This window comes from Onychostoma macrolepis, chromosome 03 (genome assembly GCF_012432095.1).
Source record: "Onychostoma macrolepis isolate SWU-2019 chromosome 03, ASM1243209v1, whole genome shotgun sequence".
NCBI lineage: Eukaryota > Metazoa > Chordata > Actinopteri > Cypriniformes > Cyprinidae > Onychostoma > Onychostoma macrolepis.
Genome location: NC_081157.1, coordinates 35,610,824 through 35,625,851, shown reverse-complemented (window position 1 = coordinate 35,625,851; position 15,028 = coordinate 35,610,824). Strand labels below are relative to the sequence as shown.

At 38.6% G+C, this 15,028-nt stretch overlaps 3 protein-coding genes across 5 annotated transcripts; 1 reads left to right on the top strand and 2 right to left on the bottom strand.

Moving 5' to 3' along the window:
* Positions 1 to 244: 244 nt before the first annotated feature.
* mylpfa (myosin light chain, phosphorylatable, fast skeletal muscle a) lies at positions 245 to 3,501 on the bottom strand. Its single transcript, XM_058768957.1, has 7 exons — positions 3,432 to 3,501; positions 2,667 to 2,762; positions 1,428 to 1,503; positions 1,243 to 1,347; positions 1,077 to 1,155; positions 938 to 986; positions 245 to 615 (listed from the first exon to the last, which is right to left on the bottom strand). The coding sequence occupies exons 1-7, from the start codon at positions 3,432 to 3,434 to the stop codon at positions 514 to 516; spliced, it is 510 nt and encodes a 169-aa protein (XP_058624940.1). The 5' UTR covers positions 3,435 to 3,501; the 3' UTR covers positions 245 to 513.
* A 2,239-nt stretch (positions 3,502 to 5,740) lies between these two features.
* On the bottom strand, positions 5,741 to 10,296 carry pheta2 (PH domain containing endocytic trafficking adaptor 2). Of its 2 annotated transcripts, none has more exons than XM_058768956.1 (4): positions 9,541 to 10,296; positions 9,072 to 9,191; positions 7,678 to 7,915; positions 5,741 to 7,586 (listed from the first exon to the last, which is right to left on the bottom strand). In XM_058768956.1, the coding sequence occupies exons 2-4, from the start codon at positions 9,150 to 9,152 to the stop codon at positions 7,123 to 7,125; spliced, it is 783 nt and encodes a 260-aa protein (XP_058624939.1). In that variant the 5' UTR covers positions 9,153 to 9,191; positions 9,541 to 10,296; the 3' UTR covers positions 5,741 to 7,122. The 2 variants fall into 2 exon arrangements, with proteins under 2 accessions (XP_058624939.1, XP_058624938.1); XM_058768955.1 differs by having other exon boundaries at positions 7,678 to 7,981; positions 9,541 to 10,292.
* A 138-nt stretch (positions 10,297 to 10,434) lies between these two features.
* On the top strand, positions 10,435 to 14,814 carry cd2bp2 (CD2 (cytoplasmic tail) binding protein 2). Of its 2 annotated transcripts, none has more exons than XM_058768953.1 (7): positions 10,435 to 10,518; positions 11,372 to 11,444; positions 11,579 to 11,711; positions 12,686 to 12,843; positions 13,380 to 13,950; positions 14,147 to 14,232; positions 14,527 to 14,814. In XM_058768953.1, the coding sequence occupies exons 2-7, from the start codon at positions 11,373 to 11,375 to the stop codon at positions 14,635 to 14,637; spliced, it is 1,131 nt and encodes a 376-aa protein (XP_058624936.1). In that variant the 5' UTR covers positions 10,435 to 10,518; position 11,372; the 3' UTR covers positions 14,638 to 14,814. The 2 variants fall into 2 exon arrangements, with proteins under 2 accessions (XP_058624936.1, XP_058624937.1); XM_058768954.1 differs by lacking the exon at positions 10,435 to 10,518 and adding an exon at positions 10,524 to 10,665.
* The last annotated feature ends 214 nt before the right edge of the window (positions 14,815 to 15,028 follow it).

Sequence of the window (15,028 nt, the reverse complement as noted above, 5' to 3'; positions counted from 1 at the left end):
TTTAGTCAACTATCAGGGGAAAGAACAAGAAAGATGGCTGGTTCCTCTATTTTAGAGCGAGATCACTCCATCTTGCCTCTTTTTCCCTCAGAATGAGCACTCTTCCACATTTATCTAGAGAGAGATTTCAGCCAAAAGCTATAGATGCCTTCAACCCTCAAGACAGCAGCAGAAGATGCAGAAACTTTCATGCATGAGAGGTGGTTTTGGGTAATGAGTGAGAAACAGAGAAAGAGAGAGTATGTGAGAAATACAGAAATGATGTTCATTTTATTGAAAACAATCCCATATCCCCACTTGACAGACACCGTGGTCATGAGCCCCTCCACCCTCCCAATTCAGCCTCCGCGAGACAAGTCTTTGGAGAGATGGAGAGTAAGTGCTTGAGAGTAACAAAGATGATAGAAAGGGAGGAAGAAACACAAAGTAAGAGAAGGAAGAACAGACTGGGAGAGTTAAGCAGTGAGGGATGCACGTTCATCTTTTCATTTTCTGTCTTGACTCCACGACCGTTTACTCCTCCTTCTCCTCTCCGTGTGTGATGACGTAGCAGATGTTCTTGTAGTCAACATTGCCAGCAACATCTGGGGGGAAGGCGGCCCACAGATTCTTCATCTAATGGATGAAGAACAACAAAGAATTCGGATTAAATAAAAATTCAACAATTAACATTTAAGAGACTCATTCTAATCCAGAAAAATAGATTAAAGATGCAATGAAACGGAAATAGTGACAAATGTTTTTTTTCAGCTTGAGGTTGATTGTAACCAAGAGGCAGAGTTTAAATGGACTAAATGATTGGAAAAGTCTGTATTTTATAAAAAAACGTATGCATGGATGAATTGTTCACAAAAAGATTAATAACATGTATTTAGAAAGTAGATGAACTGTCATCGCATGCTGATTTAAAACTATGAAGAGTAAGATCTGATCTCACCTCCTCTGCGGAGAACCTGTCGCACTGAGTGGTCAGAAGCTCATCAAGGCTGGAAAGAGAGAGAACGAATATCAGTCAAACATGGAAACATTGAGTTTTTTAGCACATGGAAATCAAGAGTGAGTTAATATACGCTTACAATTCCTTCTTGATGAGGCCAGTGCCCTCTGGGTCCAGCACCTTGAAGGCAGACACAATGACGTCTTCGGGGTCAGCACCTTTTGGAGACACGGAGAGCGAGTTACACTGACTGAATACAACAAGGATTGGAAAACCAAAGGGAAAACAGCCAGATTTTTGCATACCCTTCAGCTTCTCTCCAAACATGGTGAGGAAAACGGTGAAGTTGATTGGGCCACTGGCTTCCTTGATCATGGCCTCCAGCTCCTCATTCTTCACGTTCAGCTGGCCTACAGAGAGACAAGGATGGTCAGCACACATTCATGGATATATTTACAAAGGACACAAGTGACACAAGACACAAACTCACCCATTGAGGCCAACACGTCCCTAAGGTCGTCTTTGCTGATGATACCGTCTCTGTTCTGGTCAATGATTGTGAAAGCCTATGTGTGCAGGACAGAAAAAAGGACATTGTTACAGGAGTTGTTGGAAAATGAGGCTGCTCACAGTTGCAAACCAGTGACTAAAGAGTCAGTTTAATGAGAAATCTTCCCCTTGTAGCTTTTTTCTCTTCCCTGACAGTAGTAAAATGTCCTTCTCAGTCACATGAAACTCAAGAAGGGGCTTGAATAGCAGCAGCTGCTAAGAGACCCTCGCTGATCCTTCTTTCCATCAGGGAGACGTGTTAAGTCAATCCCAACTGTAATGTCAGACATTCCTGAAGAGGCACTTGAGAAGGCTGTATCATTTATTAATAAACCATTCAAACCACTTCACGTCCTTACTTAGCTCAGTCGCACACTAGCCCGATGCTAATTCCAGTCACCTCACCCGTTTAGCATGTGCGTATACATACTTTTTTACTTAGTGTATGAGATAATGAAATTAATTTAGATTATCACAATGTTTAAGAGCCATAAGTATAGTCAACTACTGGTAAATCAGATTTTTTTTTTTTCTTCTGGTATTTCTTTTGTGCGTTATTTATCATTTCAAGGTCCACTCAGATGTTGCTTTCCTGCAACTACTTCAAGGGCCCTTAAACATAATCCTCATTAACTATGTTTTATTTCCACTTTACATTTTCTTTTATCTTGTCCATCATATGTTACACATGATTTTTTTCTGTCCCTCTGGCATGCACTATGATCTTCAGCTGCCATCCCATTGGGATCAGGAGTTCAGGAGTGTCTGACAGATGGGAGGGCAGAGAAGAGGAAGGCTGTTGCATTTTTTTGGATATTAGCAGACAAGACAAAAAGACTAGATTATGCCGATCTGTTGACTCAGTCCATTTGCTGTACTGACCATCAAACAAGCCTTAATACAAATATTTTTTAACCTGATAATAGAATTTGATCAAATTAGAATTAGATCTCCATTTCAGAAGCAACATCTATGATAAGTCGCAGTGATCATTCTTTTGCACTGAACTGATATCTGGTAACATTTACCCCCAGAAATCTCATTTGGACTTTAATAATACATAATAAAGTGAGAGAATGTAACTAAAACATATTTACAATATATAATGTCATAAAAATATGGAGTCTACTTGTATTAATTATAAGATAAATATTAATACAAAAATAGAAAAAATATTTACCTCTTTGTACTCCTGAATCTGGCTCTGCTCAAACATGGAGAACACGTTGGAGGAACCCTCTCCTCCTCCTGCCCTCCTCTTGGCCTTCTTGGGTGACTAGAAAGAAAAAATAATTTTTTAACAGTCAGCACAGCTGAACAGTGTATATTTCCTCTGTGTTTTTAACAATAGTACATAATGACATAATCTGAAAAACAGAAAATCAGGCGCTGACATTGCAGTGCCACACAGAGCTTAGAGACACAAGACTCATTCATAAGACATTTTAACATATTGTTTATAAAACCCTGTTCAGCCATATTCTAATGAAACATATTTTTACATGTGATATACATCCAAATAATGATCTTTGCATAGGTCGCTCCTCAATGATTAATAAAACCGTATTCAGGACCTTTACATTCGTACATTATGCTTTCTGATAAAACTTGCAATATTCTATGTTCTTAGTTTAACTTATATAAAATTACAAAGAAATCCCATATTTCATGGGAAGTGACAGCAAAACCACTCAGTTTAAAACTGCTGGTCCTGGTTCCAACAACACAGGCTCAGAAAGAACAGCTTCAGAAAAAATGCCCAGTTTATCATATCCTGTTAAATGCATTATAAGTCCACAGTTCAATTATCCAAGAATCAGACGGTGATTCAAAAAGCAAGCTCTCTTCCATTCAACCTTGTTGAGACAGAGGCATTATATCCTTGGTTCCTATGTGTCCACCTAGATGGTGTGGCCAGGTAACATCTAAGTTTCAGGTTACTCACCATGCTGAGACGGTATGTGTGAAGTCTAAGAAGCTCAAGAAGTGAAGACTGAAGCCGCGTGGTGACTTGTTCCTGGGGGGCTTATATACTGCGAAGGCCTCTTGCTAATTATAGATCCAACCTTAAGTGTGGCTTGGGAAAAAGACAGAGGGAAGAAATAGAGACAGGGAAAACTATGAAAGGAGAGAGAGATGAGGTAGGGGTAAAGCAATGAAGGAACACAGGGTGGGATGCACTATCATCTTACAGTGCTCAGAAATAGATATTAGAGTCTTGGAATGGGATGAATCTGATACTGATGGCAGCAGTCTGCATGTCTCACGTAGACTAATAAGGACATGGAGACGTAACTGCCTGTTTGAGCTTTGCATAACTCAAGCAGTTTGAAACGAATGGGCTGTAATCAGACTCAAGCCTATGTTTAGATTAGTGGCGGATCAATATTTGGTTTTCAGTGTTACATCTGAATCCTGGGGTTGGGATTGGGGAGGTTGCAATAATAGATACTGATTGATGTAAATCCAGAGATTTTGTGAGCCAATGATTATCTTGTTCATATATGCGTGCACGCCCCCATCTTAACCCTTGCCATCTTGTCACCTCTTTCCAAATCAGCCCTAATCAAAAATAGGTTTTAATGCCTTTCCTAGTATAGTGATGCCATAAGATTTGGGTCCAAGTCCCCCCCACCTCACACCGCCACATGGCCATGCCCAAATTCAGCACTCTCTCTCCCCCTGGAGCTCTTTGACCTCGCTCGGTCACTCTGCAGTCACTGTGAGGTGCAGTTTGTGAAGCTGCTCTGTGTATGCACACATAATTATCATCTTTTCTTTCAGTTTGAAATGATCAGCAGCACAATGCAGCCCAGTGAGGGGTTGGTATGGGACGCATGAAGGGAAATCTGAGGCTTAATACAGGTTCTTTTGGAAAGGCGGGGGTAATGGACAGCTGAGAGTGACCAAAATAGCAAAACAAACTCGTCTGCTCCTTGAGCTCTCCTTTTCTTCTCTGTTTAATCCATCAGTCACTTCCTCGTCCACTTCTAGCAACGCCACGGTTTGTTTTGCGTTCCTTTCCCCCTTTAGGCTCATTTGATAGCATGCGAGTCTGTCCTTTACGTGTTTTGTTCCCCTTTCTAGATCTTTCATTGTTCATTTCAGCAATCTTTTCCTATAGAATAGCTTAACTGCAATTATTTATAGAGTGGCACTTTTTTTATGGAGAGACTGTTAAAGTCAGAAAGTCGGGTAATAAGTTGTAGAAGAAAATGCTTACAGTATACAGTACATTTTATTTTCTTGCATTTTCTGCAAATAACTAATACATGTATGCATAATTATGTATTCATTAGTAATGATTTAATGTTAAGGTTACATTGATAACTCTTGCAGTCATTGAAAAAGCAGCTGAATGATTAGGCGGGTTCTCAAATTAGATATAGTATAGCATATGCTATATTAATACACCCCTCCTATAACTATATTTGGTGGAACAGCATTCAAAGTCTGTATGAGAGAGATTAACAGGGAGGGGAAGGAAAGTCTGGCTCAGAGGAAGCGTAGGCCGTGATATGAGATATTTCATGTCATAATAGAATGATTTTCTTAAACACAACAATACAAGTTCATTGTAGATCCTTTTCAAGTATGTCTGACCGATGTCTGATCAGAGGCCTGTTTCATAAAACAAGCTTACCAAACAAGCCAGGTTTATTTCATTTAGTCTGACTTATTGTCAATTGATTTGGTTCAAAATAAGTCAGACAAACTGAAATAAGCCGGGCTTGTTTGGTAAACTTGTTTTATGGAACAGCCCCCAGGTTGTGTATACATCTGTGATTTAGTATATTCACAGGGCGGCATGTAGGCCACTGTGTCAGTCATCTTTGTTTTGTTTATGGACCGTCAAAGTGTACATGTCTATACGTACAGTACATGTTACGTGTAACGTGATCTACTGACATGTATCGTGAAAGCTGTTTATCACAGCAGAGACGTCTGGAATCCGGATGAGGTGAAAGGCCACATCGTTGCTGTAGGGGTTTAACATACCTGAAGTCTGCAGAGTGCAGATGTCATGGTTGAAATGAGGAGCTTATGTTGCATCCAACACTGAAGGTGTTTTTAGGTTTTTGTTGTCAGAGCTCTGATGTATATCACAGAATCCCTATAAAATGTCATAACGTGATTTCATGAATCATTATACTAACCACAGTATCTACCTATACTGAATTTTTGTGTTACATCTGCTCACAACATTTAAAGATGAAACTGTCCACATTAAAATAAATAAATAACATCAAGATCTTAACAGAACAGGACTTTTATTCTAATTTGATTGATACAATAATATAATAGTTCACCATAAAAGTTGAATAAAGTACAATAAAATATACACTAACATTGAATAAACCAAACAGCCCTACTGATTTAAAAAATGTTCTTGCTGATGCTGTGCAATATGCAGTGCTGAAATACAGACTCAAAATGTAACTTAGTAAATTAAACTTAGCATTAAATTAAACTTATTTTTACAGAATTGACATTCGAGGATAAATACTAGATAAAACAATCAAATTGATCCCTAAACAAATTAGCATCAAAATTCATTAAATCAAATGTATTATAACAAAATTGATGTATATTAAATTAAGACAACACACTGAGCATGGTGATCATAGAAACTGTGAATATATAAAACATTTATACAATAAAAACATGTCCAACATTACTGATATCATCTATATATAATTACATATAGAACATTAAATAATAATATTATTAGTGACCCCTGTACCTGAAGCACGGCTGAATAAAGGTAGTAGTACTGTTGGTGAAGTGCAGTGCCCTCTGCTGACCTACAGTATGAAGAGCTGCACCTCTGAAATGCTTAATGCATACAAACATGACAGTTTATTTTGATGCTTACTGATATGACTGTAATACAAAAAAAACCTTGCTTCTAATGTGTTTAATGTTCCAAATGTGTTGAGTACACTAGAAACCAAAAGAAAAAAGGCACATCTACATCCCCAAAGAATTGAGATGTTGTTAAAGAGGAAGAATATATAAAGGGCGTGTATTTCAGTTTGTTTATGAAACCTCCTCAACTGTGTGAAACAAGTTCTGTAAGGCTGAACTAAAGTCACTTGTGTCGCCCTCTTCACAAGATCACATTATTGATTAGGCTCTCTCTCAGTACGTATTTTAAAAGATGCAACAAATTAAATATTATTATCATGCATTTACAACTCTACAACTAACGTATCGTCTCTAATCAAACCTCATTTGACAGTATCTGAAGTACTTTGGATCCAATATGAACTCTTGCCATCATAAATGTCTGCACACAGAGGGGGTGGTTTGGGTCTGTTTTACGACAGTTCAAGTGAGAAGGAAATAGGCTGAGAGACCACAGAGAGGAAATGAGAAATGTTTTATCAAAAAACACCACAAGATCAGTGTCAGTGCTAATCTGCATGCCTTCATAAAATTAAAAAGACAGCAGGATTCTACCAGTACTGCATCTTAATACATTCATCAATCTATTGTTTTAGAACAAGATTTACTATTTAGACGACAACATGAACAAATGCATATATGTGATATATGCATTCATATATACATTATATATATATATATATATATATATATATATATATACATATATATGTATATAAGATGCTGCTCTAGCCAAGATCAATGAGGTCTTCCTCGACACGTCCCACTTCCTCACGCTTCTTCTTCAGCCAATCAGCTCTTAGTTGCTTAATCTCATTTCCATAGTACTCGTGCAGTTTACTAAACTCTTCCAAAGGATCAAAGTTCACAACGGGCCACTCCCCATAAGATGGTGCCGGACCATTTAAGGGTGTAACATGGGCATTTCTCTTGGGCCAGAGCTTTGGAGATCGCTTATTGGTAGTCTTGAATTGAATAGGAGGGGCATGAAGACTATAGCTGATGGGTCTGTTTGGCATAGATGGAGGTGGTACAGAACTGGTGCTGTAGCTCCGCCCATCTCTGGGCACTATGGAAGTCCCATGTACGAAATAGGGTTGTCCTGAGTTCCAGGAAGCCATTATCTTATTGGGTGTAGAAGTTACTGCTGAGGTCTGGATGGAATCACAAAGGCCTTTGTCTCTTCTAGCTTCTGTTTTGTTGAGAGCATGAAAAAATGCAATCAGACATGTTAATGTCTTCAAGACAGTAGACACAGATAAAACACATACAGAAAAACGCACCTTCGTAGCGTCTCTCCAGGTCTCTGACTATCATGGAAAGGTAGATGTGACTAGCGCAGAACAGCGCACCGATCCAGCTCTCCTGGCTGAGGTGGTCATCAGCAGCTAGTCTGTACGTGCGGAGGCCTGGTCCAGTGAACACCAGAGAGAAACAGAATTGGCCATCCGTCTCACACGCCTGCACCATGCAGCCCTCCAGAACAATCACACCCAACAGGCTACGGTCGCCTGGACGCTCCTGATAAAACAGCAGATTCCCCTTCAACACAAACCAGCGGCGCAGATAAGTGGTGTTCCTCTCTCTCTGCGGAAAAGAAATGTGGTAACAGATCACGCACAGGCAGGACGAGGAAATCGTTGCAATTATGGTTCACTTAAAGAGAGAGAAAATTATTCTAGAGTCTACAGGACAGAGAAAGGCTGGAGATGTGATTTTTTTTTGTAATACAAAAAGGACTGATATATTCTGAACCTGAATCAGTGTCACTAATTAGGAAATAGGCCAATGGCATGCTTTTAATAAGTTTAAGTATGTGTATTAAATAAGTGTAACAGCCCGGCTTCTCCCATGGTACAATTTATGGACAAAGAGGGTGGTTTATTTTTAGTTTGTTCTGAAATATTGGTAATTGAACAGATTATTATTAAAGATCATTTAAAATAACTATTTAAATACCAAATCATATAGACCTGCTTGCCACTATTATCATGACTTTTACCATTTATTTGTAATTGTACAGTAACCTAAAATTGCACATTTTCCTATTTGATTTGAGCAGGTAAATAGCATATTGAAAAAAGAGAAAAAAATGAAGACATAAATCTATTTGTTTTTGCGTAAAGAGCTCTATACAAGGCATCTTAAGGTGAGGAAGATAAGATATCTTAGATATAATGTACTTCATTTTCCTAAGCCCGGCTTGCACAATAAACAAATCTGACAGCCGAGGCAGTTTTACTCGCGACACTCTTTTAAACTGGTTAGAGGAGAACTGAGCCTGGTTTCTCCCAAGGTTTTTTCTTCTCCATTTGTCACCGACGCAGTTTTGGTTCCTTGCCACTGTGGCCTTTGGCTTGCTTAGTTGGGGGACACTTTCTGGCAATAATTGTCGGCTTGATATTGCGCAGATACTATTTAAACTGAACTAAGCTGGAAGACGACATCACTGAATCAACAATGAACTGACTTTAGCTGAAAAATTGACTGCTTACTATTGTCCTCTGCCACACTATCGACACACTATTTCCCTGTTTAACACCGTAAAACTGCTTTGACACGATCTGTATTGTACAAAACGCTAGGCCTATATAAATAAAGGTGACTTGACTTAGATAGTTTCAGCTTTCATAAGATTTCATAATATCTGGGTAAATTGACAAATTCAGGTCCTTACCTTTTTGTAAAGATATCCCTCTTTATCGACAGGTGAAGTGCAGGACAGGTAATGGGTTACAATCTTCTCATGGATCTTCATTACAACGCCACCTGGCGTGCAGCCGTGTCCTGGCGCGAGCTTTACATGAACAGATATTACAACAACCCATGGATAAATCTTGCCATCGTCATTCCTTTTTTTTTTTTTTAATTAAATTTTTTTTTTTTTAAATTAAAAAATAAAAAAGGTTTTAAAAAAACAAAACGCGTGCATCTAATTCTAAGCAGGTATGAAGTCATACGTGAATAACTTGTCTATCCGGTTCACGCGGTGTCTGTCAGTGTGTGCTAGACAGTATATGTTACCACGTAAATAGTATGTGTCCTTAAATCAGATATATGCGCTTTTTAAAAGGATAAAATCTGCATAGAATTGTGACCGGAACAATGACAGACCAACTCAGTGTTTGTCAGGTGCAGCAACTTACTTTTGTCAATGTCTTTTCGTTGATTTATCGTGGATATCCATACAACCTTAGTGGCAAAACATCATTCAGGCCAAGCTCCTCAATCCCGGCGAATCGTATAAAGAGCAGAATGATATTATAAGTTTCGTATTACCAGCGCGCGCCCTCGCGCCGGTCTCGCAAGTGTTGAAATATAAATAACGCGACCCACTTCCTGGTAACAAAAGCCGATGTCCTATTCTCTTTAGACTTCATGATCAAACAGCAGCGACATAATGTGCTCTTTCACAGCCTCAACAAACAGGCTATTAATGAATTTATGTATAGACAAAAAAATGAGGGAAATAAACACTTATGAATAAATAAAAACGACACTGCATATATTATCGATTCATGTTTCTAATTCAGGCTGTCATCAAATATTTACTAGATACATTATATCAGAACAGTTCGTTTGCATATGGTGGCTTCTGCACAGTTTCTGCTGTTCTGCTTCTCAAATGTACCTTTCTGTGTTTATAGTTTTCATAGAGATGCATTGTATTTACAATTCAAGTGTTTCTGTATCCAAGTGAGATGTTCCCAGAAAGCACAAGAGCCAGTGTTAACTGTAACATCAGATACTCATCTGAAAATAACAGAACAATCATATGGAAACGTAAATCAGAAGGGTTTTGTCAAATGTCCAAGCAGATCAAGTGATGGACGCGAGGTCACACACACACAGAAGTGTTTTTTTATTTTTATTTTTATTTTTTATTATTTATTGAACTTTCAAAATTACAAAATTCAACAGCACACATTTCTCATATTTACACATTTCGTAAGTACAAATTGAGACAATTTTAATAAAATAAAAAACATTAAATAATTTAAAATAAATCGCGCCATTACTCCGGTTCACCTGCAGGTGGCGATAGAGACTCGGACAGAACCTCTCAATGACGTTGTTCCGGTTTTAGTGTGCTTGAATGGCGCAGCGGGGAGAGTAACATCCAGGTAACTAAACATCTTATCGTGGGTTCATTCCGTATTGGTATTGTTTTACATCTGACCAGTCTGTTAAGCCTCTGTGTTGGTCGAGCTAAATTTTATTTTATGTAACGTACGGTTTTTGTATACGTTAGCTAGCTGGCACACTTTGACGTAAGTTAGACGCTCGCAGCGTTAGCTCGCGCATTGCACAGCAGGGGTGTAAATACTGAACAATTAAATGTGGTACTTGACCCAATTTTGTTTGCATTAGGTTATTATATATTATCACAGTTTTGTAGATGTGCATAAAGTATAGCCCTAATTCTTTAATATCTCATTTTAGGTCGAGTTTATACTGTGTAAGCATGCGGTTAAACGCCCTCTAGTCAATTGCTATTAGTTGTTACTAATTAGCTTTATATCTTAAACCACTCCATATGCGCAGGCTTCATGAATTCGATCTGTTATGGAGTCTCGAGAGCGATATTTCACTTTACACATTCTACTAATAGTAAGTAACTTTGCAACGAAATGTCAACTAGCAGTCGAGTATTAGTAGACCGTCTGCTTAATATCTTCTGACACTTTATTTTGGTGGGTCAACAACATACTGACTGTAAGAAGAAACTTTGCAAGTACGTGTCAACTTATTCTACTAACCCTAAACCTAACCTAACAGTCTACTCTGAGAGTTAGTAGACATGTAGTTGCAAATTAATGAGAATTAGCTGACATGTAGTTGCAAAGTTACTTTTAGTTAGTAGAATGTCTAAAGTGGACTAATAAAGTGTAACCAACTTTCTCAGTCTATACTAGATGAGTACACTATACGTGCACAACAAAACTCATGTAGTCAAATGCCTTCTGCTTCTTTTAGCATGTCGAAAAGGAAGGTGACGTTTGAGGATGGAGATGGGGAGATTACTTTGGAAGATGTTCCGAAGAAGAAGGTCGGTTCCATATGACTCTTTAATGTTGTCAAAGTGTTCTGTTGCACCATGCATATTGTTATTCTGTTGTAATAGATTGTGCAGTTTTGTGAAATCTCATGCTCTGTTCTTCTCTATCCAATGTCTTTTTACAGATTGTTGATGGTGTGAGTGGCCCAGGATCCAGATTTAAGGAGAAACACTCTTTGGACAGTGATGAAGAAGATGAAGGAGAGGTGGTAGAAAATAGCAGCAAATATGACATCCTTGCCACTGACGATGTGGAAGGTCTGTGAATAATAATTTGGCCTCATGCAGATAATGAAATAAATGTTATGCACATTGCAGAATTTTTTTCACTCTTCATCTAGACCAGGGGTGTCAAACTCAGTTCCTGGAGGGCTGCAACCCTGCTCCAACTCACATACCATGTAGTTTTCAAATAAGCCGTAATGACTTGATTATCTGGATCAGGTGTGTTTAATTAGGGTTGCTTCTAAACTGTGCAGGGCTGAGGCCCTCCAGGAACTGAATTTGACACCCCTGATCTAGACCTTTTGAAGAGCCTTCTATTTAATGTTTAGTTCACACTGCAGGTCTTAATGCTCAGATCGGATTTTTTGCTGAAATCCGTTTTTTTTTGCGCTGTTGTTCACATTGTCATTTAAATGCAACTGCCATCAGTCTCAAGTGTGAACCGTATACGGCCGTGAAGTGACCCGCATGCGCAGAAGACGGCGTGACTTCAGACGCAGCGCACTGTGTTTGCAGAAATAAAAATGGATGCTGCTCATGTTTGCGCGTGTTTAGCAATTTTTAAATTAATGTGCAATCGGAGCTTAAATAACGAAGTGGTAAGAAGAAGAATATTAAGAAGGAGAGCACGATTTCCTCCAGCGCAGAATTGTGACATCTGTCGCATTTCAATGATGTAAAAATCGCATGAAATGCGACATGGCCGTTCAGACAGAAGTCGCATTGCAAAACATCGGATATGTATCCGATTTAGGACCACATATGAAAGTGGCCTGGGCCTGATTTGAAAAATCGGATTTGTGCTGTTCAGACTGTCATAAGAAAATCAGATATGGGTCACATTTGGGCAAAAAGACGGATTTGGGCCACTTTAGCCTGCAGTGTGAACCTAGTCAAAAAGGCGGAGTAAAGACAAAGTATTTTGAAAACACTAGATTGCTTGTATTTCATTTATGATTTACATTATTTAAAATATTACTTATCTTAGACTTTCTTTGTGTTTACAGGTCAGGAAATGGCAACCATTGACTATGACGAGGGTGTTCGCATTACCCCTTTTAATCTCGTCGAGGAAATGCAGGAGGGACACTTTGATTCAGAGGGAAACTATTTTGTCAACAAAGAGAAAGATATCAGAGACAACTGGCTGGACAACATCGACTGGGTACATTGTACTGCATGAATTTTGAGAAATAGTTGATAATCTAAGTTTAAGCTTGAAGTTTAAATATTTAAGAAATGTTTTCCTCTACCAAATGAGACTCTGGACCACACAAAACCAGTTATATGAGTCAGTTTTTTAAATTGAGATTTATACATCATCTGAAAGCTAAAGAATAAATAAACTTTCCATTGATGTATGATTTGTTATGATAGGACAATATTTGGCCGAGATACTACTATTTGAAAATCTGGAATCTGAGGGTGCAAAAAAAAATGTAGATATTGAGAAAATCGCCTTTAAAGTTGTCAAAATTAAGTCCTTAGCAATGCATATTACTAACCAAAAATTAAGTTTTGCAAAATATCTTTATGGAACATGATCTTTACTTAATATCCTAATGGTTTGTGGCATAAAAGAAAAATCAATCATTTTGACCCATATTGTTGGCTATTGCTACAAATATACCCGTGCTACTTATGACTGGTTTTGTGGTCCAGGGTCACAAATCATCGATCACACTGTATCTCTTCACACAGGTGAAAATAAAAGAGCAGCCCGTGAAAAAGAAGAAAGGCCTTGCAGCTAAGCGGAAGAGAAGAATTGGTGATGAAGACGAAGCAGAAGAGGAAATAAAACGTGAGGAGCAGCGGAAAGACAGTGAGGAAGATGAGGAGGAAGACGAGGAGAAAGGACCTGCAGAAGACCCTCTGGCTACATACAGCCATCATCAGCTCACAGAAGCCGTCATTGAGCTGATGCTGCCTGGAGAAACAGTGGCTGCTGCTCTGAGAAGACTTGGTGGACTTGGAGGACAGAAGAAGAAACGGAGACTGAGAGAAGGGGAGGAGGAGAAAAAAGAAACTTCGGACAGAGACGCTGATAAACTGGACAAACTGACAGCATTGGCAGATAGACTGGTGGGGATTGGAGAATTTGAAATTTATCAGCAGACTTACGAAAAACTGGCCTACAAGTTGAAGGGGTTGACTCGAGGAAAGGCAGCCAAAACACTAGAGAATGATGACGAGGACAAAGATGAGCTAGACATGTTCGCTGAGGAGTTTGATGAGAAGCAAAATGCAGATGAGGATAAAGACAACAGCAAAGGTAAGTGATTGGACGAGGATGTGTTTTTAAAGGTGGCATGATTAGATACAATTTAAATATGAACTTTTATTTGTAGTAGTGTAGCAACTTCTTGGAACGCGTCCTGAAAATGTTATTGCCGGTCATCTTTTATGATTATTTGATTCATGGCTGTCCACTTTGTAATAGCAGTCATGTGTTTTGTGTTTCTCTCTAGTCAGTGATGAGGTCATGTGGGAGTACAAATGGGACAATGAGAAAAACTCTGAGCTCTATGGGCCCTTCAGCAGCCAACAGATGCAGGTAAGACATTAGCGGTGCTTTAATATGAAACTTTAATTCGCAGAAGTAATTGACAGATTATTTCTTATATTAAATTGGCTTTAAAAATGTAAACACTGATAGATTCATTATTGCTATTTTTTTGTTTTTTTGGATTGGCCTTACTTTCTTTCTTACTGGCATTGACCTAACCAGTTGCCGGTTAATAGTAGATGGGGATGAGTGATTTGGGAACATCTTTGCATTTATGTTTGATGCTTTTAGTGGCAAAAAAATACATGCATCACCATCGAGTAAATGTTTCTTTTATTCCAGGAGTGGGTGGATGAAGGCTACTTCAAGGATGGAGTATACTGTAGGAGGATTGACCAAGAAGGTGCCCCATTCTACAACTCAAAGAGAATAGACTTTGAACTTTATACATGATCTGTTGATGAGTCATTTTACTGATTTTATTTGATTTCTTCTGCCCATCTGAAAGGGCTTCTCTGAATAATTGTTTACTCTTCAATAATTGTCTTTGTCTTACTTATGCACATACACTAGAATGTGCACCTGTGTTTGATACATGATGTGTTTTAAAATAAAGACTTTATGGCTGGATCCAGCCTGGTCTTCTGGTTAATGTTACAACTATCCTGGCTAATGTTACAACTATCCTGACTCATGCACGTTTACTGGATACATAATTTAAAAGAGTGCCGCTATTTTGCTACAGGCAAGATTCAATATTCAAAGCGCGGGGCTCTACATAAACCAATGAAAGCTTTGAAGTTCACACGGGGACAAAGACAGCTGTTCTTGGCCACGCTATTGG

What these genes read in the sequence shown, in the direction of transcription:
- cd2bp2 (XM_058768953.1), top strand. Translation starts at nt 11,373, where the DNA reads ATGTCGAAAAGGAAGGTGACGTTTGAGGATGGAGATGGGGAGATTACT. An exon ending in AAGATGTTCCGAAGAAGAAG is followed by an intron (nt 11,445 to 11,578) that starts GTCGGTTCCATA and finishes GTCTTTTTACAG; the next exon opens with ATTGTTGATGGTGTGAGTGG. An exon ending in TCAGCAGCCAACAGATGCAG is followed by an intron (nt 14,233 to 14,526) that starts GTAAGACATTAG and finishes CTTTTATTCCAG; the next exon opens with GAGTGGGTGGATGAAGGCTA.
- mylpfa (XM_058768957.1), bottom strand. An exon ending in GTTTGGAGAGAAGCTGAAGG is followed by an intron (nt 1,156 to 1,242) that starts GTATGCAAAAAT and finishes TGTCTCCAAAAG; the next exon opens with GTGCTGACCCCGAAGACGTC. An exon ending in ACAGGTTCTCCGCAGAGGAG is followed by an intron (nt 616 to 937) that starts GTGAGATCAGAT and finishes TTCATCCATTAG; the next exon opens with ATGAAGAATCTGTGGGCCGC.
- pheta2 (XM_058768955.1), bottom strand. Translation starts at nt 9,152, where the DNA reads ATGAAGATCCATGAGAAGATTGTAACCCATTACCTGTCCTGCACTTCA. An exon ending in AGGGATATCTTTACAAAAAG is followed by an intron (nt 7,982 to 9,071) that starts GTAAGGACCTGA and finishes TCTTTTCCGCAG; the next exon opens with AGAGAGAGGAACACCACTTA. An exon ending in CCTGGAGAGACGCTACGAAG is followed by an intron (nt 7,587 to 7,677) that starts GTGCGTTTTTCT and finishes TCAACAAAACAG; the next exon opens with AAGCTAGAAGAGACAAAGGC.